Source organism: Spinacia oleracea, chromosome 5, assembly GCF_020520425.1.
Source record: "Spinacia oleracea cultivar Varoflay chromosome 5, BTI_SOV_V1, whole genome shotgun sequence".
NCBI classification, from domain to species: domain Eukaryota; kingdom Viridiplantae; phylum Streptophyta; class Magnoliopsida; order Caryophyllales; family Amaranthaceae; genus Spinacia; species Spinacia oleracea.
In genome coordinates, this window is record NC_079491.1 from 60,871,607 (window position 1) to 60,898,486 (window position 26,880).

General features: G+C 45.2%; 1 protein-coding gene and 1 long non-coding RNA gene across 2 annotated transcripts; one reads left to right on the plus strand and one right to left on the minus strand.

The window, feature by feature from the left end:
• The first annotated feature begins 2,858 nt into the window (after window positions 1–2,858).
• LOC130461951 (uncharacterized) lies at window positions 2,859–4,922 on the plus strand. Its single transcript, XR_008922017.1, has 3 exons — window positions 2,859–2,982; window positions 3,639–3,703; window positions 4,661–4,922. It is a non-coding gene; the product is annotated as an uncharacterized lncRNA (long non-coding RNA).
• A 13,658-nt stretch (window positions 4,923–18,580) lies between these two features.
• LOC130461545 (uncharacterized) lies at window positions 18,581–19,582 on the minus strand. Its single transcript, XM_056829688.1, has 2 exons — window positions 19,152–19,582; window positions 18,581–19,055 (listed from the first exon to the last, which is right to left on the minus strand). The coding sequence occupies exons 1-2, from the start codon at window positions 19,580–19,582 to the stop codon at window positions 18,581–18,583; spliced, it is 906 nt and encodes a 301-aa protein (XP_056685666.1).
• Between the last annotated feature and the right edge of the window lie 7,298 nt (window positions 19,583–26,880).

The following is a 26,880-nucleotide window of genomic DNA, read 5'->3' on the forward strand; positions in this document are numbered from 1 at the left end:
TAAGGGCAGACAAAACATGATAATTTGACGACCATACTTGACTAGACTAGGCTAGACTTATAACAATAATATTATTTTGGTTGAAATAGACAATGGACCGAGTTGTCCATCCAGAAGTCTTCACTAAGGAAGACGAGGTACGGGCGCGACTCCGTAACCTCAGTGACCTGCGATATCGAGGAACGTTTGAATAAAAATAGAAAACGATGATCAATCCGGTCCCAGAAAAGGCTATGGGCTACCACCATGAACCCCAACTCCTGTTTGTCCGTCACTTTAGACGTGCACAGTCTAAAGCTATTGCTACTCAGTTTCACTTTACATGATTTACAAATTGAGACCCTGTTATGACTCAACAATCACATAAGGCATACAATCCACATTTGTTCACAGCTGTTTTTACCTTTGTAAGCGTGTTTAGTCGTTTGTGCAAATAGCGTAGATTCAAAATGTTATTTTTACCTTATTGAATTTTAACGAAAGAATTACATCGAAGATAATTTTTTTGCTTCTTTTCAGATTCCAGTTTTCGGGATTTAATTGGAAGTTGTGATTTAGACTCAAACTTTCATTAATCTTTCTGATTATAACCCGTGTAGGAATATAAGGAGGTGGCCTAAACTCAAAATAATGACGTGGCGTAAGCCTATAATACTTGACCAAGCAACTCTTAGGCTAATTGGACCATAACTTTCGTTGGTTGACACTTTAGATTTTAACCTTCGGTGTTCATTTGTCATGCGCCATTTTGCTTAATGTTGGCAAGGTAGTTAATTGGGGAGATTGAATTTTTATTTTTGCAAGACTAGAATCATCAGTGCGGCTTCTCTCTTAGTGTGTATTGCTTTACCCCAATGGTAGCCTTATGGTATGCCGATTTGGGTATTTTCATGGTTGGTCATGTTGCATTCATGGAAAATCTTTTAGTCCGTACTTAGCAGTATTTCAAGGAGCGAGTGACTAGAGAGGACTATGATAGTCGTGACCCAATGTGATTATAAGCCTTGAGGCCATTAATTTTTTTCTTTGCCAATGGTATTGATACCTTAGGTTCACTTTGGGGGTTATGCGACTATGGGGGAATGATTTTCAGAATGTGACCGTTTCCATTTTGCAAATACATAACATATTCTTTTTATGGGTGAGAGAGAGTATTGAGGCCGTAGACTCTTAGCAAGGGATGACAATTACATACGGGTGCTTATTGATTTAAATGTTAGGAAGGGAGACTCAATATGTTTTAACCTTTTTATTTGCAGAACGACACCAAGCATTAGGACCGATTCTATGGATAAGACAACTAAGACTTAGGATTTAGATTGTACTTCGGCATAACCTAGTCTAGACTCGGATTTATTGAACATTATTTTTCCTTGAAGACTCCATTTGAACATTATTTTTTGAATACTTTGCCCAAGTGACATTCAAGGTCGTTTAATTAGCATGCTCGGTTTTGGTGTCGGACATTGTCGTCATAGGAGGCCTAACAACGACACAAAGAGTTATTTTATTTTATTTTACAAGTCGCTTTTAGAATCGAGTGCCTTTTCATACGCCCTCGCAGCAAATCTTTTTATGAACATTTTTTGCGCTACGTATTTTCCTTTCGCGCGGGCACCGAGGCTGTTGCGCCTGACCAGAAAGCCAAGCAGCAACTTCAGCGCCCAGCGAGGGGCGTGAGAAATTCTGGCGCCCAGCCAAGGGCCTTGAAAATGCGTCCCTGGCTGGTTCTCGTTTTCTGTCTTCTGTTTATGCGACTTCGATTTGCGTGCTTGCCTAATAACGTCCTTTACGCGTAGCAGCGTTTGTGGGATTCGTTACAGGCCATCCCGAGCGTCGCTTATTTTTGTGGCGATCATTCGGGTTTACGGAACACGTATTTCGGTATAACTCTTTGGCAAATTAGTCTATGAATGTTTGGGCAATTTTTAAGGTCGTTGGTTATTTTTTCTAGGATAGCTTGTCACACACAATCACATATTTCGCTACACATAACTAACATTTATCATGAGGCGATAATAACATGTCATGTGGTTTATGATAGGCTTCTATGGGTAGTTATTTGCGCCTGTCTTGGTACCGCTTCTATCGTAGATCCAACACATGCTGTAATCCCCCGTAAATTTATAAATTTTATTAATGTATTTTAACATATAGTTAATTATATTTAAATAGAATTTACGAATTTTAGAAATAAATATGTAATTAACGAATATTTATTTTTATATATTTTAAATATTTCAACGATTTATGAAATCAAAAATAATTTTAGAATTTTCCGTTGAAAAGAATTAGAATTACAAAAACACGTTCGATTGAATTTAAAAAACAATCCTAAGCGGTGTTGATTCAAGTTCTAAACTAAATCCTAACTCTAGCCCAATTGGGTGAAGCCCAAAATAACAAAAAGCCATAACACTTTACTCCATCCTCTTTCTATTTCACGTGAAAAACCAAAAACCCCAAAACCCTTTCCCTCCTCAATTTCACGTAAAGAAAAAGAGAACAGAACCCCCTCCTTCAATTCTCCCTCACGCTGCTTCCCTTGCTGCTGCCCAGCCGCCGACCACCTATCGCCGCCGCGACCACCGTCCTCGTTGTCGGTAATCTCTTCTTCCTTCCGGTTTTCCTTTTCTTGATTTGTTGTCCCTTTCGTTTCTCGCCTCCCTAATGCTCGTGGTTCTGTTGCGTGAGTCAGCCGCCACCGAGCTGCGACCACCACCGCCCATCGTGCAGCGCCAGCCGTGCCACCAACCGCGTTCAACACCGCTGCCCAGCTGCCGGTATCTCTCATTCTCTCACCTCTTGCTTCGTCCTCTTCCCTTTTGCCCCTTAACCGTGTTCTGCTTTCTTGCACAGCACCACCGGCAACCACCGTGCAGACACCACCGTCCGCCGCACTCCTCCGACCAGTGCCGCCGCCCATCTCTGCTGCCGCGCCGCCCTGCCCGCCGGCCAGCACCTCCCTCTCTCCCATTTTTGGTTATTTCTAAACCCTTAAAACTAATTAATGTTTAATTATGTTTTAATAATTTGATTTATGTTCTTGAATTAAATTTATAATCTTTATGGTTTGAATATGATTTTCAGATTTGGTGTTGATATTAAAAACGAATTAATTTTCAGTTTTGATTAATTAAAATTAAGTTAGGGCTTAATCATGATTTATTAATTTGAATTATGTTTTCTTGAATTAAAGTTATGGGTTTTGTGATTTAAATTATAAATTTAAGATTATATGAATTTTATAATAAAGTTATTAATTTTCAGATTATCTAATTACATTGTAATATTGGTTTTTTATTGTTTAAAGTATGAAATTCAAGGCTTTTATGATTATTAATCATGATAGGTTGAGTATGAATTATTGAATTGGTTGTTTTGAGATACTAGGAACGTAGATTGACCTTGGTGAAGCTTTTAAATGAATTTATATTGCTGAAAATTTAAAGTACGATGTTTGCAAAAAGTTTTCAACGAATTTCAATCACTAGTTCAATAATTATGATGCTAGGAAAGCAAATGTTTAAGTTTTGATATTGGGGAAAATTCTAAATATGTTTAGGATGTATTTAGAATGCTTTGTTATTGTTGTGAGTTATTAGAAGTTGATTGGGAATCTTTATTGGTTGCTTTAGGCGGAGAATTCTCTCTAGGCGACTTTTGAAAGTGTTAAAGTGGCCTATTAGTTTGTTTACACAAGGTACGTACATACCTGTGTGCTTGGAATGTGTGTTAATTGTTGAAACCATGTTGAATTGTTGATAAACTTGGTTATGTTGATGTTGGTTATGAACTTAGTCAGGTTGAAATTGCATGTTTAATACTGTTGGATGAACATATTGAACTTATATTGCATTTTGAGGATTATAACATGTTAGTATGGATGATTGATGCAAACATGTTTGATTGGGAACACTAGATTACTTAGTATATAATTCAGATCAGTTGATTGTTGTTCCCTTTTAGCTTTTCACTACTTTATGAGGGCGGAGGACCTTGTTTAGTAAGTTGAAACCTTATACCCATATACAGGGGTTGATCAGTATTAAAGGAAAGATTGGAGTTAATTGGAATGAGTCTTGTTCGATGCCTTTGTGAGCACTTACTTAATTCCAAGATAAAACAGTTGTAAATAAACGTGAGTTGTATGCCTTATGTGATTGTTGAGTCATAACAGGGTGTCAATTTGTAAATCATGTAAAGTGAAACTGAGTAGCAATAGCTTTAGACTGTGCACGTCTAAAGTGACGGACAAACAGGAGTTGGGGTTCATGGTGGTAGCCCATGGCCTTTCATTCGGACCGGATTGATCACCGCGTCCTATTTTCAGTCAAACGTTCCTCGATATCGCAGGTCACTGAGGTTACGGAGTCGCGCCCGTACCTCGTCTAGCTAGAAAACTCGGTCCATTGCCTATTTCAATTAAAATAATATTATTGTTATAAAAGTCTAGTCCAGTCTAGCCTAGTCTAGTTAAGTATGGTCGTCAGATTATCATGCTTTGTCTGCCCTTAATTATGTTTAATAGTATCATGTTAGGATTACTATTATTGCTTTAGTATGTAGTACTCAGCTTTGCTGATTACGTGCTTTGTTTGTGTGTGTTGATCATGGCTATGCCTTATTGATCCTGTGATGACCCATCTTTGGTGAGCAGTCTCTAAGGATCAATAAGCGTTGCCCATCTACAGGTTTGAAGATGATGCATCATTGGGATCGGGATTAGAGAGCTTGTAGTTCATTTGATTTTCTAAGTTGGTTTTGGTTTGTTTAAGTGGACTCTAAAACTTATTGAATTAGTAACATTAACTTTGTTTTTCGTTGATTGGTTTTTGGGATTTATTCTGAAAATGATTATTTATAAACCTACAGTTAGTTTTATGTTTTCCGCTGCAAAATTCTGAATAAGCCGTTACGTTTTCACACGGGCGATAATGCCTTGATAATTCTCTACGTTTTATATTAAAATGTTCTTTTAGAAAAGAGAGAATTGTCGGGGTGTTACACATGCCCCGGTCGAAGTAGTGTCTTCAACAGACGAATTTCGCTCAAGAGGCCAACCCGCAAGTGCAAGCCAAGGGGGCATGCAGGCGAGAGGGACCTAATGAGCGAGCGATTGGGTTCGGGATAGGTGTACTATCTGCACAAGTACCGAGTGGGCAACATGCGCGGCGTATGCACCCCCCTATTGGCGAAAAAAGGTATCCTTAGTCCCAACTCCCGAGGGAGTCGAGATTCGTTATGCTGTTCTGCCCGTTCACATTAATATGCTGATTTTCAGGTCGTCCCAACTTGATGGGGAAATAAACGCGGGGTAGGATCGTTTCACCCTTCGTATTTTGATTACCTACAAGCACGAGTATTTCCTTCACTATCCCCAGTGGAGTCGCCACTGTGAGGGGGTCGAAAAAGCACGAGGCTAATGCGTGACCTCGTCCCTCGTGGGTGTGATGATTCTTTTATTCAATCAAGTGTAATTGGATTTCCTGTGAGTATACACCCAATTGACTAGTAATATAGGAGTCGCCATTCAGTTTTTAACAACAATGAGAAAAACTGACAAAACCCGGTTATCGTGACATAAAGGGAGTGCAATTATGTTTGACCACGACGGTCGTAGGTTCCCTTGTGATCCCTGGTGTGGGGATCTCTCAACATACACCCGCAAGGTAGAGATTGAGGGTTCGGGGGACTGTAACTACCGAGAGGAGTACTTCGCTCGTCGATAACTCCAGAGGCAGGATATCCTTACTAGCTCAGCATAAATAATTGAAGGGACATGCGTTGACTATTAAACTAATCTGAGTTGATTTTAGAAATATGCAACATATAATACTAGATCGATCGCGATTATCTGATTTAAATAGCATTAAGGGACCTAGCATGATAATCCAATTTCCCAAAAATATTATATTTGTTAGGCGTGGTAGAACAATCAGATTTAGTTAGTTTAACAGTTCGTAAAAAGGGCGAGGAAAGCAATTAAATCATAGAAAAGAACACATTACGACGCACCCTTGAGAGGTGCGTCACGGTTCTCAGAAAACTAACCACTTTGACTTTGCTATTTCTCCTTTTTATTTAACGAATCTCAAATTATGGGACAGGATACGTTCTGTTCGATTTATGGATCGATTGCGACAGAACGCGTGAACAGTTTCGCAGCGTGAGGCTTAGGCTAAGGGTTGGAGTGAATACTCAGAATATAATTGTGTGTTGTGTGTGTTCTTTTCACGTCGAATTTGGGGCAGTATTTATAGGGAAGAGTTCGTGGAAAGATAGAATTGCAGAGTTCTAATCCACAAAGAATTAGGAAAAAACACGTACCCAGTTAATTTCAGCGCCCAGCTCTGGGCGTCAAAGATTTCGGCGCCCAGCTCTAGGCGTTGAAAATAGGACCCATGCAATTTCAGCGCCCAGGGCTGGGCGTTGAAATTGATGTTTGTGCTGTTTTCTTAGTCAGATTCGGATTCCTGAAATCCGTAGTGTTTGAGACTTAATCGAGTCTTTTAGTGCGTATCAATTTCATGACGGAATGCGTCTGGGCCCGTTACGAACTCTAGGCTCGTTAGGATTTTAATTAATACGTAACTCTTATTTCTGAATCATATTAGGAATAGGATTCTCGCAGTTTTCTATCTCATTTAGGATTTATGTTGGAATGCAACACCTAATTCTGACAGGTTTCTATCTTTTATGACTTGCCATTTTTAGAAGCTACCCTTTTACGGCAGTTACTATTTTTAGCAGGTTTCCATAAATAGCAGGTTTCGGGGAAATAAAAAGGGGAATTGAGATTCGTTTATTTTATAGGAGATGCGTTGTCAAGTGGAGATTTACGCTTTCATCATCGAACCTTCCCTTTCGGGAATGGGGACAAAAGTAGGTGTCTACAAAGGGTCTACCTCTAGCCTTGAGTAAATCTTTGGCTTCACAATCGAGTATTATCTCAGCCTTTCTGACCAGGTGAACAAAATCTGCAACTGTTTCTTCTCTTGGTTCACTCAGGTATAGTTGCTTAAAGCGACCAAACCCATTGTGGAGTGAATTGAGCAAGGTAGAGACTGCCATCCTTTCACTTATTGGTGTTCCTAGCAGACTTAGGCGATCAAAATATGAAAGCATAAGGTCTACATGGAACCTTAGTGGAACACCCACCCTTTGTTTAGTGCGAAGGAGCTGAACATGTGTTTCTTGGACCTCCATCCTAAAACATCTGTTATGAGAACTAACCTTAGGGCCAGACATTGATTCAATCAACTCATAGACATTTAGGTCCCTGTCCTCCGTGTTTCCACGACAGATATCTCTCAGGTTCTTAATGAGCATAAAAGGTTCTAAGCTTCAAACCTCCTAGCCCATTCATCAGGGATGTTGTTCAGCATGAGACTCATAACCTTCTTGAGATCCGCATCCCAGGCGGCATGTCTTTCAGGGGTCATGTCTCTGGCATAGTAGCTTGGCATGGGATTGAACAGTACATACTCAAATCCATTGAGTCTGACTACTACAACCAGCTTAGCTTCCCATTCAAGAAAATTTTTGGTTCAGCTTGACCATAAGCTCAGAACCCATGATGATGTTTTGATTGTTGTTTGCCATAGTTAAAACTACAATTGAAAAGAATAAACAAATAAATAACCATTCATAGTTCTCTTAATAAACTTAAATTCTAGCATACATGCATAATTTATCATTTATTAAGCATTTTATTCAAGTTATGTGTTCCGGTAGGTGTGAATAAAATGATTCCAAGACCCTTAAATCATTGAAAAATTAAGCACATTATGTATTTAGACTCAATTCTAAAATATTTTAGGTAAGCAAAGCCTTTGCTAATAGTCTAGAAACTACTCTTGGTTGATAGGTACGTCTAAGAACTTGTTCCGGTGTTGAAGCGGGTGAAACAATGGGCTTCGAATGAAGGCCCTTTTTGTGTGTGTTGAAGATCTTGCTAGCCCCAATGTGTTGTGTTCAAATCAACCTGCCAAATAAACAAGTTACTAGCCTCGGGGGTGTTTCCGAGGAAAGCCCCTCCGATGCCTAAGTAAGAACGATGCTCGGATTCTAGAGAGAGAAGTTCTCTAGAAGAGTGGTCTTAAGGCGTGAAATGGACGTACCTTGGTATGTGAGCCATGAAGGCTTATTTATAGTGTTCGTGCAATGATTGCCCTTAGGTCATTTATTGCAAGTGGGCCTTGGGCCTTGATTGGTGGCTGAATAGCCTTTTGGACTGTAGTGCATGTGGGTTTGATGTTGCTATATTGAGCCTTTGGGCTTTGGACTTAGTGGCCCAATTGATGGTCAATTGGGAGCCCAAACAATATGCCCCCCAGACCCGGTCCATTTAGGAATAAATGGGCGGGTTTTCATGTGTCAGAAGTTGGAAAGTTTTCCCTCTTTTTTTTTCAAAAAGGGCGTTGGAACCATGCGTCAGTGGGGCAGGTGTCACATGGATGTTGTGCGAGTGGCGTTGATCGAACGGCTTAGGACAAAGTGGGAGTTGGGCGGTTTCTCGAGCCAAGGCTTATAAATACCCGACCCAAACGATCATTCAAAACTTTGTTCTCCAAAATTCTCGAACTTTTCCCAGAATTCCGCCGATTTCTTTGTGAGTTTTCTTCAGATCTTCGTGAATTCGTAGAGAATTAAGCTCGGATCTTGGCTCCCTTTAATTCGCCGGCGATTTTCGCTTCGAGCTAGGTAATTTATTTCTCATTTTCTTCTTTTGTCTTTCAGTTCTTAGCACTTCGGCACTCTATTTTCTTTGGAGTTTTGCCATGGCTGGGGGGAGATGGAAAAAGAAATCTGGTGTGGTGTCTTCGTCTAGTGGTTCCGAAGATAGACCAACGAAAACTTCCCCCGAGGCTGAAGAGCTCTCGGGGAGTGGAGCTTATGCCGGGCCAAGTCCTGGAACTGGTGTCACTGGCCGCTTTCCTATTCGCCCTTTTTTCCCAAGGCGGTGGGAGGAAGCGGACCCTGAAGGTAAACTTGCGGCTCTCTTCGATGATCCGAGCGAGATCGCTGGTCCTGACGGCACGGCCGTTGATGGGGAGTGGCTAGTAACCGCTCGCCGTGGTCGTTACCATCGTCTCGCCGAGGATCTTTACGGAATTCAGTATGCCTTGGGTTACTGGTGTGAGCTTCCGCTTCAGAGGCATGCTCGGGTGACGAGGCCGCCTCCGGGTTTTATTGCCGTATACCTCCACCATTTTGACTATGGGCTTCGGTTTCCCTTGGATCCGTTCGTTTCTCGCGTGTTGGAGGAGTACAACATTTCCTTGGCCCAACTGACGCCGAAGTCTATGCGTCACATAATCTCTTTCCGCTGGACGTGCGATTTCCTCGGTTACCCTCCCTCTATCGAGGTTTTCAAGGAAATGCACGAGCTGGCGAGGAACCAAAACGCGGAGCACGGTTGGTGGGCGATCAGCAATAAAAGGCTTCGGAAGGGGGAGTCGCAGCATATAACTGCGTTTCCTTATGTCTCCTCGGTTCACAACTGGAAGAAGCAGTGGCTCCTAGTGCGGGTGCCTGTCGATCCGAAGCATCCATACTACTATGCACCGCCGAAGTGGTTTGTGAGGGTGGATCCGGAGATGTCTAGGGTTGGCCCTGTTGATCCGAGCAATTAGGATCATGTTGCTCTGCTTGAGTTGTTCCGAGCGAAATCGATTAGGGAGCCTTTGTACTGGCTTCCTAATTTCCACTATATCACTCAAGAGGCTCTCCTCGCTGCTGCCGGTCTCAGTAGGATTTATGATAGGGGTGAGCTTTCTTGTGCTGAGATCGCGCTTCGGCTGAGGTGCTTGCCTCTAGCTTTGTTTGTATCTAACCTATTTACTTTTCCTTGTGCAGCATTCGGTGAGGCTGCTGTTGACCCTGAGGTGTTGGGGTATAAATTGGAGGGTAGCAGGATTCTTGAAAGCTGTCCTCCTTACGATTTTAAGTCTTCCAACCCTCGGCAGCCGAGGCTAGAGAATCATCGGTTCTCCGCCCACGCTTTGGCTCATATCGACGATATCCGAGCTGATCCTTGGTCTGCTGATAACCCTGGAGAAGCGGTTCCCAGACAGAGTGTTCTGCCTGAACTAGTAACTACTTCTGATCCGGTAACCTCCTTGTTCTGCTTGTTCGGATGCGAAGTGCTAAGCGTTTTCTGATGTGGGGCTCATCTTATTTTGTTTTTGTATAGGGTCCTGAAGTGACGGTTGCTGTACCGGTTACCTCGTCTGCTTCATCTCCTCCCTCTTTCGCTATTCCCGAGGTAGGTGTACTTTATTTCCTCCTGTTTTCTGAAGGTTTGTACTTGTATCCTTATTTTCCCGCGTCTTCCAGGAGTCGCGGAGGTTGTAGAAGCGGAAGTTCTCGGAGGATGAAACTTCTCGGAAGGGGAAGTCGATTGCTAAGGAGAGGTCTCCGAAGAAGAAGAAGAAGAAGTCTTCGTCTTCGACCGAGGTAACCCTTTCACCCGAGGTTCTTGAGTTCTTGGGTCGTCGACCTTTTCTGACTGAGGAGAGGATTCATCAGGTTGTTGCTGAGGATCCGAGCCTTGCTGAAGCAGGAAAACTCTACCTTGCTCGTCAGCAGAAGGAGATGGGGCCTCCGCCGCACTTGCGCCGCTTTATCCCGAAACCCGGCCAGAAGTTGAAGAGCGTCGCGGTGCTGGTGTCAAACGAGCTTGTCGACCAACCTTTGGCTCAGGAGGCCGATGTTCCTTCTCCGTTGAAGCCTTTGACTCCAACGGAAGTGTTCGTTGAGGATATCACCCATGAGGTGGAGAAAGCTGAGGCTGATATCCCTACGTTCGCCGCCGAGGACCCCGCAACGAATGAGTTCGCCGTTGGCGACATGGAGGGGGATCCCGAGACTCCACCGAAGGTGGTGGTGGAGATCTCTGATACGGAGGCTGCTGAGAATTTGACCTCGGCTGCTGAAGGTGCTGAGCAACCTTCGTCTTTCCAGCTCGCTGAAGGTGGAGCTTCTGAGGGTCGTGGATTTAAGAGGGTTCGTGAGACCCTAGGCTCAACTTCTACCTCCGTGCTGGAAGGGTTGATCCATGGTGACCCCTGCGCGAACGTTCCTTTGAAGAGGATTCCGTTGGAGGTTCGGGAGACCATGGCTCGCTATGCTCGTCCTGCCGTGCTGGGTGAGGATCCTTTGTCTCATGTGGGCTCTTTGGTCGGTCCTGAAGCTGCCCATGAGAATTTGCTTCGTGGGATCCCTCAGTTCCGCGTTCCTGGGGAGGTGGTGAACCACCCTACCAAGATGGCTCAGTACCATCTTAACGAGGTAATGTGTACATGTTTTGTTTTGGTCGTATCTCCCTTTCTTCTTTTGTTAGCTAAGCTCGCCTCCCATTTTTTTTTATTTTTTAGGTTGCCTATTGGAGCTCTCTGTCTGCTGCTTGCCAGTCTCATGATGAGAGGAGGCTCCAAAAGTTTGAGGCAATCTATGCTCGGGACATCCCCAACATTGACAGAAACTTCAGCTTGATCGTTTCCGAGCTTGCTAAGGCAAGGGAGGAAGTTGCTGAGTTACCAAGGAAGGAGGGGATGCCTTGGCTCGGATTGGGAAGGAGGTCGGCATTCTTGCTTTCCACGCGGGAGAGGATGCCGAAAAATACGAGGCGAAGAAGAAGAGGCACACTGCTGAGAAGGTTGACCTGGAGGCCAAGCTCCAAGGTAAAGACACCACGATTGTCGACCTTCGGGAGAGCAATATGAAGCTTCAGGCCGAGGTTGACCGGATTCCTGTTCTTGAGGATGACATTAAGCGTCTAAAGGAACAGGTTCGTGACCTCGAGCAGCAGAAGGCTCGGATGTATAGCCTCGAGCAGTGCCAGGATATGTACTGGGAGGGTATCCTCGGCGCCCGCAGGATGTTTGCCAAGAACATGCCTGCCTTTAAGTGGGCCGAGCATGTGCCTAAATGGCTCAAAGCTGAGGACAACCAGGAGGAGTGCCAGGCTGATAGGGATGATGCGGCTGTTAGGTTATGATACATATGATAATACATAAATCATGCGGAAACAACCATTAAGCCAGGAATACATATTATTTACACATAATCATATAGCATAATTTAGATGCATACTCTTTGTTGCGTGCCTTCCCTAGCTGCGCCCGAACCGAACAAGAACAAGTCTTTAGGACTCCAAGTGTCGTCCCTCCGTAGATAGTCCACAGCACGTCCGGATCCGCCTTAAGATTGACCAACTAGAATCGCCCTTAAGGTACTAGAATTTTCGGCACTATTGAGCAAGGAATATGGCTGAATTTTTCTCTTAAAACTCACTTTGAATACTTGAATTAATCTCTGAAAATATGTGACCCTAGGCACGTATTTATAGAGTTATGGAAAGGGAATTGGAATCCTAGTAGGATACGAATTAATTAAACTTAAAATCCTATAAGAACTCTAATTAATTAATTTATCCTTTTAGGAATAGGAATTTAATCATATACTAATTCTAATAGTTTTAGGAATCATGCATGAACACAAACTCACACACACACGGCAGCCACAAGGGCCGCCCATGCGCGTGCGTGCGAGCAGCAGCCCACGCAGCGAGGCCCACGCAGCCGTGGCCTTGGCGCGCGCTGGGCCTGCCTTGCGGTAGGCCTGGGCGCTGCCTTGGCTGGGCTTGTGGCGCGCATTTGGCTTGCTGGGCGATGGCCCGACTTGGTGCTGGGCCTTCGTCCGGCAGGCCTCGTCCGATGCTAATTCGTACGATACGCTTCCGATTAAATTCCCGGTTCCGGAATTCATTTCCGATACGAACAATATTTAATATTTCCGATTCCGGAATCAATTTCCGTTTCGAACAAATATTTAATATTTCCGTTTCTGGAATTATTTTCGGATTCCGATAATATTTCCGATTCTGACAATATTTCCGTTTCCGGCAATATTTCCGATTCTGGTAATATTTCCATTTCCGACAATATTTTCCGATACGTACCATGTTTCCGTTTCCGGCAACATCTACGACTTGGATAATATTTATATTTCCGATACGATCCATATTTCCGTTTCCGGCAATATCATCGTTTCCGGAGTATTCATTTCTTGCCTGTGACGATCTCAGCTCCCACTGAAACCAAGATCCGTCGATTCCGAATATCCATAGATGGAGTATCTAATGCCATTAAATACTTGATCCGTTTACGTACTATTTGTGTGACCCTACGGGTTCAGTCAAGAGTAAGCTGTGGATTAATATTATTAATTCCACTTGAACTGAAGCGACCTCTAGCTAGGCATTCAGCTCACTTGATCTCACTGAATTATTAACTTGTTAATTAATACTGAACCGCATTTATTAGACTTAACATAGAATGCATAATTGGACCAAGGGCATTATTTCCTTCAGCGGCCAGGGAGCGCGAAGGAGCTGCTAAGGGACAGCAGGCTCGGAAGGTCGCCTCAGAAGAGGACACCACTGTTGGTACTTCTTCGCAAGCCGTTCCTCAGGGGCGTGATGGTGACGTCCCCTAGGGACTTGGGCAGTCGTCTTCCTTAGAGTCGGTTGGTTCCAGTTGAGGACCCCCAAACTTGCGCTTGATTTTCCCCCCTTTTGCCTCGGCACTGCGTTGTACTTCAATAATTTCATTTTTTTGCTTTCTTAGTACTTCGGTAGGCCGACGTTTTGTCTGTTGATGGCTGCCGATTTTAGCTTTAAGTCATTTTTCTTTCAATTTTTTGAGGATTCCTCGGTTTGATCTGAGCTTTAGTTGGTGTAATCATATTTGCTCCCCAAACGTTGAATAAAAATGACTTCACTGTTTCGTTTTATCTCTTTTGCACTTCCGAAGTATTTAACTTATTTTGGGATCCCTGGATTCCGTTTGCGTCCTCGGATCTCTTTTAGTCTTTCCGAGTTCCTCAGATCTGTGGATCTGTTAAGAGGCTCCTTCTTTTGTTGACTTAATCATGGCCTTGCTGAATCAGGGTCCGAACCTTTGTTCAAAGTCTGCTTTTGAGCTCATCAGATCCGTGGATCTGTTGAGTCCTCTTTTGAGCTCTATTGGAGTTTGACATTTAGAGTCTGCTTTTGAGCTCTCCAGATCTGCGGATCTGTTGAGAGTCTGCTTTTGAGCTCTTTGGAATTTGACATTAGAGTCTTCTTTTGAGCTCTCCAGATCCGTAGATCTGTTAAGAGTCTTCTTTTGATCTCTTTGTCGTTTGTAGACATGTATAGACTCTACTTTTGAGCTCTTCCAGTGTCTACTTCCGTTCTTCCGAGTTCTTGTGGTTCGGAAACCTGGGCAAGAAATCGCAAGTCCTCTTAGTTATTAGCTTCGGGAATCCGTGGATTTGAGCCGTACTTGCTATAACTGTATTCGAGAGACTTTGTTGCGAACGAAGTGTCCCTGGGTACCGCGAATCCGAAGATTCTGGACGGTACCTTGCGGGTCGTTTTTGAGTTAGCTATTTCTTGGGCCTTTGGAACCCAAGGAATGGCTACTTCGGGTTGATTTTAGCTTCGGATTGATCAGATCCGAAGTTGCATGCATAGTGGTAGAAAAGAAAAGACATAAGGATATGTTTAATGAAACACATGGTGCCAGTGGCTCTCCTCTTTTCATTAAACGACTTACTTGGATTACAAAACCAAGGAAGTTAGATCATACAAAATATTTCTTGAGAACATCGGCATTCCAATGGTTCTTCAAGATTGTTCCATCTAACTGTTTAAGCATAAAGGTGCCAGTCCTCTTTTCAGAGTGGATGATGTATGGTCCTTCCCATGTTGCCGAGAGTTTCCCATGGATCCTTCCCTTCTGAACTGCAGCGGCGTTTCTAAGCACTAGGTCACCGACCTTTAGAGGCCTGGCATTGACTCTTCGGTTGTAGTGCTTGCTGACTCTTTGCTGATATGCTGCGTTCAGAGTTCTGGCCTCGTCCCGAGCTTCATCTAGTAGATCCAATGATTCGGACATAAGTTGGTCGTTGCTTTGACCATGGACTCCATCATACCTGTTGTATGCCTGGACCCTTAAGCTTTCTGTTCCGATCTCTACAGGGATGACAGCCTCGGAACCGTAGACCAGGTGGAAGGGTGTTTGTCCTGTGGCTTCCTTCTCGGTGGTCCGAAGGGACCAAAGTGTTCCTGGGAGCTCTTCTAGCCATTTGCTTTTTTCGTCCTCGACTCTCTTCTTGAGTGCATTAAGGATGAGCTTGTTTGCGGCTTCGGCTTGGCCGTTGCTCTGAGGGTGGCACACTGCTGAGTAGGCGAGGTGGATACCGAACTGTTTGCACCATCTTTGCAGTGGTGTGTTGTCAAATTGCTTCCCATGATCAAAGACCAATAGCCTCGGTATTCCGAACCTTGTGATGACGTTTTGCCAAATGAACTTGCGGGCCTGCTGCTCTGTGATGGAGGAGACTGCTTCGGCCTCAATCCACTTACTGAAGTAGTCGACCCCCACAATCAGCCACTTCTTCTGATTCACAGCCGAAGGGAATGGACCAATGATATCCAAACCCCATTGCGCGAATGGTAGGGGGTAGAGTGTTGCTTGAAGGGTTTGGGCTGGCTGGTGGATTGCAGGTGCGAACTTTTGGCATTTCTCGCATTTTCTTGTCAGCGCCTTTGCTTCGGAAACCATGGTGGGCCACCAAAATCCGGCCCTTAGTGCCTTGTGTGCCAATGCCCTTCCTCCGATGTGATTTCCACATATGCCGAGGTGGATTTCCCTTATGATATAATCGGCATCGGTTGGGCCTACACATTTCAGCAGTGAGGCTGAGAATGACTTTCTCATGAGCTCTCCGTTGGCGTCAATGATGAACCACCGGTTGAACCTTTTCAGCTTCCTTGCTTGCAGCTTGTCTTCGGGAAGTTCTCCCCTCTCTTTCTATGCAATGACTGCGTCCATCCAACTTGGCTCGGGACGTACATTGCAAACTGTAGGGGGTGGCATGTCGATGCTCCTTTCTTGGTGTACTTCCACATGGACTGACCTGTTTAGGTCAGAGAGCGTTGAGCTTGCAAGTTTGGACAGCGCATCCGCCTGTGCGTTTTGACCTCGGGGAATGAGTATGACTTCGAAGGATCTTAACTTTGACGTTAAGGATTTGATTTTTGCTAGGTAGGCTGTCATGCTTGGCTATTTGGCCTCGTACTCCCCTCGGATCTGGTTGGCTACGAGCTGAGAATCAGTCTTGAGACAAACATGTTCGGCCTCAAGAGATAAGCACAGCTCTATTCCTGCGATTGCTGCCTCGTATTTGGCCTCATTGTTGGTTGCTTTGAAACCGAACTTCAGGGCGTACTCTATGCTCTTTCCCACTGGGGGTATCAGTACTACTCCGGCTCCCGAGCCGTTCACTGTGGAAGATCCGTCAGTGTAGACCTCCCATGTTCTCTTGGTGTCATCTAGCACCTCTTGATATGAGCATTCGGCCAAGAAGTCTGCGAGCGCCTGTGCTTTGATGGCCGTCCTCGGCTGATACTTGATTCCGAATTCAGACAGCTCGAAAGCCCAAGCAGCCAATCTTCCCGACCTTTCTATCTTGTCTAGCACTTTCTCCAGTGGCTGGTCAGTTAGTACCACTATTTGATGGGATTCAAAATAGGGCCTTAGTTTCCGAGCTGCTACCACCACTGCGTATGCTACTTTCTCAATGAGTGGATACCGAGTTTCGGCATTTGTCAGGGTTCGACTGGTAAAGTAGATTGGCTGTTGCTTCTTTTCTTCCTCTCGGAGGAGTACTGCGCTCACGGTCCCGGGGCTGACTGCGACGTATAAGTATAGAGCTTCCCCCTCTTTGGGCCTGGCTAACGTCGGCAGTTGAGCTAGGTGAGCCCTGAGCTGTTGGAATGCATCTTTTTGCTCTTGTTCCCATGTCAGCTCGGGGTCCACTTTCCTCGAGACGCCTTTCTTTTTTATGAGTTCTGCTTCTCCTCCGGGGAGGGTTTTGGGTTTGAGAGCTTTGAAGAAGGGTGCCCCTTTATCCGAAGCTTTCGATATAAATCTTGACAGTGCGGCCAACCTGCCCGTTAGTCTTTGCACGTCTCTTTTTGTCTTCGGTTCGGGTAGATCTAGCGCAGCCTGGACCTTGTCCGGGTTCGCGTCTATTCCTCTTTCACTTACCATGAATCCGAGGAACTTCCCTGACTTCACCCCGAAGACACACTTCTTCGGGTTCAGTTTCATGTTGTATTTCCTCAGGTTGGCGAAGGTTTCGGCCAGGTCTTTGATGTGATCTTCTTCTTTCACGCTTTTCACAATGGAATCGTCCACATAAACCTCGACGTTCCTCCCCTTTTGATCGGCGAAGACGTGATCAACTAGTCTTTGGTAGGTGGCTCCGGCATTTTTCAATCCGAAGGGCATCATTCTGTAGTTGAACACTCCCCCGCTCGTGATGAAGGCGGTTTTCGCTCTATCGTCGGAGTGCATGAATACTTGATGGTACCCTGAAAAGGTGTCCATGAAGCTCAGCAATGTGTGGCCACTGGTAGAGACCACCAGCTGATCTATCCTCGGGAGGGGATAGCAATCTTTTGGGCAGGCTCGATTCAGATCTGTGAAGTCCACACACATGCGCCATGAGCCATTCGCTTTCTTGACCATGACCACATTGGCCAACCATTTGGGGTACATGCATGGCTCGATGAAGCCTGCCTCTTGCAATTTCTTCACCTCTTCGGCGATAGCTCTGTTTTTCTCCGAGGAGTAGTTCCTTTTCTTCTGTTTGATCGGCCGAGCCTCGGGACTGACATCCAGCTTGTGACATATCATCTTCGGATCTATCCCTGGCATATCAGCTGCCGACCATGCGAAGATGTCTTTGTGATCCCTCAGCAGCTGGATCAACTCTTTTCGAAGTCCCGAGCCAAGGCCTTTGCCTATTCGGACACTTCTGTCTGACTCGTCCTCTAGGGAAATATCTTCCATCTCTTGGTCTGATTCGGGAGAAAATCTCTGGTCGAGCATCAACTTCTGCGGCTTTACCAGGTTGCTCGGTCCTGCCTTTCTCCTCTTGGCATCTTTTTCTCCACCTGGGGGAGAACTCTTCTCATCTTCGTCCTCGGGACTGTCTCCTAGTTTCGGCTTTCGGATGGCCGTGTGGCAGGTTGACCTTGCCACCTCTTGATCGCCCTTTATCCGCTCGGCGAAGCCAGCATCCGAGACATACATCATCATCTGATGGTATGTGGATGGAACTGCTTGTATCTTGTGGATCATGGTTCGTCCCATGATGACGTTATACACTGAGTCGCAGTCCATCACCAAGAATTCCTCTCGGACGTTTCTTGCCGCCAGGCCTTGGCCGATTGTAACGGGTAGGGTGATCTTTCCTCGGGGAATAGCTGCGGATCCGTTGAATCCGATCAATGGGTAACTGACCTTGGTCAGTGACTCTTCTCCCTCTTCGAGGATGAGCTGTTCAAAACAGTTCCTGAAGATGATGTTGACAGCGCTCCCTCTATCGACTAGTACTCTGTGGACGTTGTGGTTGTTGAGATCCATTTCGATCACCAACGGGTCGTCATGTTTGTACTGTGTCCCGAGGCAATCATCAGCGGTGAAAGTCATGTTCGGGGGAGTGGGCTGATTCTCCCCTACGTTGCTGAAGTTGACTCGGTGGGAGTGGGCTGATTCTCCCCTACGTTGCTGAAGTTGACCCTATGGTCGAGTAGGTAACCCTTGAGGTAGCCTCGTCGGATGAGGTCTTCAATGTTATCCTTCAACGAGTTACACTCCTCAGTGGTATGGCCGAAGTCATCGTGGAATTCACACCACTTGTTCTTGTTGCGGTGGCGGGGGTTTGATCTGAGCTTGTCTGGAAGCTTCCACTTTTCATCGTCCTTGTGGAGGTTGAAGATTTCTCCTCGGGGTATGGTGAGTGGGGTGTAGTTGGTGTACTTGGGTTGAAATTCACCCTTCTTCCCTTCTCTCCTGGGACTCGCTTCTCTCGCACCCACCTTCTCTTTCCCCTTTCTTGAGTTGCCCTCGGGCTTACTCTGATTTGTTCTGTTATCTTTCGGATCTGAGGAACCTCTTAGCCTTGCTGCTGCCTTGTTGAACTCTTCGGTTCTGATGAATGCATCTGCCATTTGGAGCACGTCCGCTATTTTGGAGGGGTTTTTCATTGTCAGTTTGTCTCGGAATTTCCCCTCCCGTAGCGCGTGCTTCAAGGCGAAGATTGCTACATCTGGCTGCAGGTTCGGAATGTTGGTGGATTCCTTCATGAATCTGGCCATGAAGTCTCGCAGGCTCTCGTCTCTTTCTTGCTGTATAGAGGTTAGCTCGGCAGTGGTTCGTTCTGGGCGATTGTTGCTCACGAACTGTACACAAAACCTCTTCTTCAGCTTCTTCCAACTTTTGATTGATCCCTTCGGCGGCGATCTGAACCATTCTCCAGCAACTCCTGTCAGCGTGGTTGGGAAGTATTTGCACCAGCAGGCTTCGGAGTAGGGATTCAGAAACATCTGCTGTTCGTAAGAGATGACATGATCCCTCGGATCCGTGACTCCGCTGTACGTCAGGTGCGCTGGTAGTCTCACTTTGGGAATTGTCTCCATGACAATATCATCCGAGAATGGAGAAGATGTTGGAGTCATGATTCTCTTTCCTAGCCTCGCCCTGATACCTTCGCTTCTCGAGTTTCCTCCAAGGGACTGCTCGGGGGCGTGTAGGGGGCTAGGAGTTCGGTCACTTCTCCTTCTCCTTCTCGACTGGCCACTGCCCTCGGGTTGTCTACTGGATCTACGGGGGCTACCCAGCCTGTCATGAACCGAAGGTCGCAGTCTGCTATGGACCGAGCTTCGGATCCGAGTGGGATCACTTGCTCCACTTTGGAGAGCTTGCGGTGTTGGAGATGGTGTTGCGAACCACTCTGGTTGCTGTGCAGCTCTCTGCTGCGTATCCCACGTGCTCTCTCTCCACCTTGTTGTAGACACCTACTTTTGTCCCCATTCCCGCAAGGGAAAGGTTCGATGATGAAAGCATAAAAACTCCACTTGACAACGCGTCTCCTATAAAATAAACAAATCTCGATTCCCCATTTCATTTCACCCCTAACCTGCTATTTATGGAAACCTGCTAAAAATAGTAACTTCCGTAAAAGGTAGTTTCTAAAAGTGGCAAATCATAAAAGATAGAAACCTGTCAGAATTAGGTGTTGCATTCCAACATAAATCCTAAATGAGATAGAAAACTGCGAGAATCCTATTCCTAATATGATTCAGAAATAAGAGTTACGTATTAATTAAAATCCTAACGAGCCTAGAGTTCGTAACGGGCCCAGACGCATTCCGTCATAAAATTGATACGCGCTAAAAGACTCGAATTAATCTCAAACTCTACGGATTTTAGGAATCCGAATCTGACTAAACAAAACTGCCCAGACCCTATTTTCAACGCCTGGCTCTGGGCGCCGAAGATTTCGGCGCCCAGGCCTGGGCGCTGAAAATACCTGGGTACGTCTCTTTTCCTAATTCTTTGTGGATTAGAACTCTGCAATTCCATCTTTCCACAAACTCTTCCCTATACATAGGCCCCTAGTTTCGACGTGAAACACACAACAACACATAATTATATTCTGAGTATTGACTCCAACCCTTAGCCTAAGCCTCTCGCTGCGAAACTGTTCACGCGTTCTGTCGCAATCGATCCATAAATCGAACAGAACGTATCCTGTCCCATAATTGAGATTCGTTAAATAAAAAGGAGAAATAGCAAAGTCAAAGTGGTTAGTTTTTTGAGAACCGTGACGCACCTCTCAAGGGTGCGTCGTAATGTGTCCCTTTTCGATGATTTAACTGCTTTCCTCGCCCTTTTTATGAACTGTTAAACTAACCTAATCTGATTGTTTTATCACGCCTAACAAATATAATATTTTTGGGAAATCGAATTATCATGCTAGGTCCCTTAATGCTACTTAAAACAGATAATCACGATCGAATTAGTATTATATGTTGCATATTGCTAAAATCAACTCAGATTAGTTTAATAGTTAACGCGTGTCCCTTCAATTATTTATGCTGAGCTAGTAAGGATATCCTGCCTCTGGAGTTATCGACAATCCCCCGAACCCTCAATCTCTACCTTGCGGGTGTATGTTGAGAGATCCCCACACCAGGGATCACAAGGGAACCTACGGCCGTCGTGGTCAAACATAATTGCACTCCCTTTATGTCACGATAACCGGGTTTTGTCAGTTTTTCTCATTGTCATTAAAAACTGAATGGCGACTCCTATATTACTAGTCAATTGGGTGTATACTAACAGGAAATCCAATTACACTTGATTGAATAAAAAGAATCGTCACACCCACGAGGGACAAGGTCACGCATTAGCCTCGCGCTTTTTCGACCCCCTCACAGTGGCGACTCCGCTGGGGATAGTGAAGGAAATACTCGTTCTTGTAGGTAATCAAAATAGCCGAAGGGTGAAACGATCCTACCCCGCGTTTATTTCCCCATCAAGTTGGGACGACCTGACAATCAGCATATTAATGTGAACGGGCAGAACATCATAACGAATCTCGGCTCCCTCGGGAATTGGGACTAAGGATACCTTTTTTCGCCAATAGGGGGTGCATACGCCGCGCATGTTTCCCACTCGGTACTTGTGCAGGTAGTACACCTATCCCGAACCCAATCGCTCGCCCATTAGGTCCCTCTCGCCTGCATGCCCCCTTGGCTTGCACTTGCGGGTTGGCCTCTTGAGCGAAATTCGTCTGTTGAAGACACTACCTCGACCGGGGCATGTGTTGGATCTACGATAGAAGCGGTACCAAGCCAGGCGCAAATAAACTACCCATAGAAGCCTATCATAAACTACATGGCATATTTAATTTTCAAATCCATGTTTGTAATGTAGTTATGTGTAGCGAAATATGTGATTGTGTGTGACAAACTATCCTAGAAAACCAACGACCTTAAAAACTGCCCAAACATTCATAGACTAATTTACCAAAGAGTTATATCAAAACACGTGTTCCGCAAACCCGAATGATCGCCACAAAATAAGCGACGCTCGGGATGGCCTGTAACGAATCCCACAAACGCTGTTACGCGTAAAGGACGTTATTAGGCAAGCACGCAAGTCGAAGTCGCATAAACAGGAGACAGAAAACGAGAACCAGCCAGGGACGCATTTTCAACGCCCCTGGCTGGGCGCCGGAATTTCTCACGCCCCTAGCTGGGCGCTGAAGTTTCTGCTTGGCCTTCTGGTCAGGCGCAGCAGCCTCGGTGCCCGAGCGAAAGGAAAATACGTAGCGCAAAAAAAAATGTTCATCAAAAGAATTGCTACGAGGGCGTAAGAAAAGCACTCGATTTCAAAAAGCGACTCGTGAAAAATTAATAACTCTTTGTGTCGTTGTTGGGCCTCCTACGACGGCAATGCTCGGCATCGAAACCGAACATGCTAACAACTATGAATGTCACACGGGCAAGTGTTTCGAAAATCCAAAGAATGACCAAAATAAAAAAAAAAACAACCAAAAAGTGTACCGACAGAAGAAAGAGCGAAAAAAAAAAACCAATTTAGAGAGTCGAAGTCTAGACTAAGTAAACCCGATCCCTCGATTCATACGGAACCGCCCCTTCTGGTCTGAGGTTATTGACAAAAAAGATGTTCTCCCCTCAGTCCCATGCGTTCTCCCTCCGACATCTCATTCGATAATCTTAGATCTAAATTAACAAATATTTAGCTCTCTACTCCTTGCATTTCTGAATCTTCTGTTGACCCCCACTATCGAAATCTCCTACATCTTCATTTTGAGACTGTTTTGTTCCAAACCTGGCGGCTCTGACTAGACAGGGAATGGCCAGCCGCAGCAATGGAAGGTTGCATGGAAGTGTCTAGAACTCCCTTGTACAGATTAGATTTATCTCAGATAGAGTGCAAATAGAATCAGATTCTATTTGATATCCGTGACCGCTTAAGCTTGGTTGATTTTGTCAGAAAACCAGACTAGACTAATAACGTTACAAGCAGCCCGCCCCCGCGGGCTAACATATAAATCTATTCCCGGATAGCTACCAAAAACTTCGCTTTCGCGAATATTTGAAAGTAAGGAATCTCTTCCACAGACTGAAACATGTACCGAATGCTCATACGGGAAAGTTGACTCCTGGGTCTGGAACCTGGGGGGTTGCTCCGAGAAATTCGGATACCTAAGAAAATATTAGGGGGTCTTCCGATAAGGATCGGGATTAGGGCAGGAAACATCAAGGGCTGGATTTGTGAATTTTGAAACTTTGGGAACCTAAACTTTAGCTTATCTTATGCCTAGGACTGGTCCTGCCACTTGGTGCCGATCAGGGAATCAACGGCTAGTGCGTCTCGAAGATACATCGCCAACACCAGGTTTAGTAACTCCAAGCTCCGTCCGTCGTCCCTCATTTCAAGGATCTCCGCTTCCCCAACCTCGATTCGCACCTCCAAACATGTCCATTGAAGATTTGCGAGACCAGATGGTCCAAATGACCCAACTTATGGGCCAACTGAAAATGGAAAACGAAGCCTTAGCGGCTGCGCAAGCCAAAAATGACCTCGAAAACGAGAAGAGGATTGAAAAAATGGTCCTACAGCAAACCATGGGGAGCAAATACTTCTCACTGGAGCCTGAACCTTTTCCTGGCAAATTACCAGAAAAGTTCAGTTCATCTGACTTACCAAAGTTCAAGGCCACGGACAACCCCCGTGATCATCTACTGAGCTTTGTGAATACCATGAACTTGAAAGGCGTGGACAAGTCCATGTACTTACCTGCCTTTCCTTTGTCCTTGGAACCTGTGCCGCTCAAATGGTACTATCACCAGGACCCTAAGTTCTTCCCCACTTGGGAAGACTTTGTCAATGTCTTCATCAAGCAATACTCGTCGAACATGGATTTCCAAGTCACCATGCACGAGCTGGAAGTTCTCTTCCAAAAGAAAAATGAGGGTTTCACAACCTACTTTGCTAGATGGAGGGACCAGGCGGCCCAGCTAATCAATAGGCCTCCCGAAACAGAATTGGTCCAAAAATTCATTGACAACCTGGACCCGGCTTACATACAACACCTTAGGTACCTGGGACTCGACACTTTCAAAAGAGTTTATGATGTGGGAATAAAGATCGAGGACGACCTCGCCAAAACCATACAGAGCAAACCCACATATAAAACCAACACCTATAATCGAGGTAACACATCCCAAGCCCAAGAAGTCCATGCTGTAGAAGAGGCTCCCGCCCGAAGAAACCCTGTAAGATGGGTCCGAGACCGAAAGTTTGCCCCACTCGGGTCAACTTTGGTACAAGCCTTTGAAAGACTAACCAATCAAGGAAAGTTGAGACCTATAGGCCCCACCCGTGACCCTCCTGTCAAAAACAAATATTGGGTCGAAGGTACTTACTGCAAATTCCATCAAGGAAATGGGCATGACACTGAAAACTGCTGGACTCTAAAACATACGATCCAGGACATGATAGAGGATGAAGTGATACCTCTCCCTAACGTTGCCAAACCCAACAACAACAAGAGCCCACTCGGCTCTTGTCACATCTCTCTCGACCAACCAGAGAATTTCGACCCCACGGTGTATATTACACCTCAAGGTGCACCACTCGCTATGGTCCCTATGGATCGAATCGAGAGGGAAGTGTGCGGTGTGTGGAACGATGATGCTGAAGATATTTACCTATCTCAAGTCTCAGGCCAGGACCTCTTCACTGAAACTTGGCCCGGTATGCTCTCATTGACACCACCCCTCAGGAGCCCGAGGTCGACAACCTCAACCGATCCGAAAGGATATACCAACCGGATATTCACCCACCTCCTATGGACGACATCCCGGTCAGGCAAACTCCTGAGAACGGGCGGCACGCCACCGTCGCGGAAGTCATTGAAAATCCTCTCCTGAAACAACTAAAAAGAACCAAGGCTGAGATTACCATCTGGGATCTTATGTGTACTTCAAAGGAACATCGCGAAAAGCTTATTCGCTCACTTGACCTCATCTCAGTACCTACAGATATCACACCTGACTCATTGGTTAGCCATGTCACGAGAGATGCCGGAGAAAAGGCCATAGTTTTCACTGATAAAGACTTACCCAAAGAGGGGGGTGCTCACAATAAAGCCCTTTACCTAGTGGTTGGATGCAAAGGACAAAACATCCCCCTAGCGCTCGTAGATAATGGTTCGGCGGTTAATGTCTGCCCATTGTGAACCGCCCATTGCTTGGGGCTAGGAAACGGTGATTTCCAAACCTCCACGCAAGGGGTACGAGCTTATGATAACTCCCGAAGGCCTGTATTGGGAAAAATCAACCTTACCATACAAACTAGGCCTGTGGCACGCACCACGGAGTTTCAAATTATCGACATCAAGCCCACTTTCAACCTCCTCTTGGGGCGACCTTGGCTCCATGACTTAGGAGGTGTGGCTTCTACCTTGCACCAAATGGTTAAACTTAACCATAACGGGGTAATACTAGAAATCCACGCCCCTCCTCTCGACGTCAGTTGTACTATGGTTGGAACGGCCGAAACTGCAGACGACCTTTATGGGTTTCAAATGGAAGAAACAATCCAGTTCATCGAAGATTATGATCCAGCATTCCTAGACCCGCATGCATCCCGAGTCATCCCTAAAATGCTGTTAGCTCAAGGCTATTTTCCAGGAACCCCATTGGGCATAAGGAAGAAGGAATGCACATTCCATCCTTTTCCCGACAAATCTACTCCCTTTGGCTTAGGTTATGAACCAACGGAGGAAGATACTGCTGACCGCCTATCTAGGCTACGCCTTAACAAAACCAAACAAACCACCCTCCTTCCCCCATATCAAAGGACCCTTAACGGGATGTTCATTCGGGAAGGAGAAGAACACCCATGCTGTGATTTCCCTGAACCCTTCGTTCAGGATGGCTTGCTAAAACCCGGATTTGAAATTTTCCATGACTGCCACACCTTGGATGAGGCACCCCACCTCACCAAGACTAAAACAGCTGAAATATTGGACAACCAGGCTCTGTGGACATTGTTTAACGAATCGAAGCCTATTGAGGACGAGACTGTGATGACTACCCTAGCTTTACAAGATGAAGGTTTCGATCCAACCCGGTTAATCTCTCCTGCATCAACACTAGAAGAGGTCGAGAACGGATGGGTGAAGACATATCAGTGGGTCAACGCAAAAGGAATGGAATTCAAGATGAGTACCGGTGAAGGACCGAAGTTTTATGAGACTAAACCCCAGGCTTGAGCCACATAGAGCACCATTAGTAAAAAGCGCCTAGTAGTTCTTTAGATTGATAGAAAAAATAATAGAGACTTTAGATGGTCCTAAGGCCCTTTAGAATATGGGTCAGTTTTATTTCAGTGTGTTTTCCTTACTTTCCGAATCAATAAAGGCGTAATATTTCTCCTGGAAATTTTATTCTAAATAAACACCAAATGTACTTGCAAAATAAAAAAAATAAAGAAGCGGCCCACTATAGGCCCAACAAACAAAGCCCACTCGGTTTTGAAATAGTGCCATGAGAATCAATTCCCGAAACCCACAAAATAAACCACACTATCCCATTCATATCCCCAAAACCTAAAAAGCCAACCAGTGTCATCATAGGAGCCAATCCATGCAACCCAAAATCAAAGGAAATCAAAAATCCAAAAACAATGCAAATATTACCAAAAAAATAGATTCATAAAACATAGATTCCTTCATACCCTTCACTACCAACCTACCTCCAAAGCCTACACAAAGATCTTCATAAATTCCGCACCCTAACTCCATTTTCAAAACTGTTTTGAGTCACCAATAGAAAAAATTAATCTGGACAAAAATGCGTTTCACGCTAACAGTAAAAAAGCCTCCAAAATAGCCTCAAAATTAACTTTAACTACAAAGCAAAATATCAAGGCA

Excerpts from the sequence above, each read along its gene's own strand:
- LOC130461545 (XM_056829688.1), bottom strand. The coding sequence starts at position 19,582 with ATGACTCCAACATCTTCTCCATTCTCGGATGATATTGTCATGGAGACA. Across the intron at positions 19,056-19,151 it reads GTAGCAATCTTCGCCTTGAA|AACCGAAGAGTTCAACAAGG; the intron begins GCACGCGCTACG and ends TGCATTCATCAG.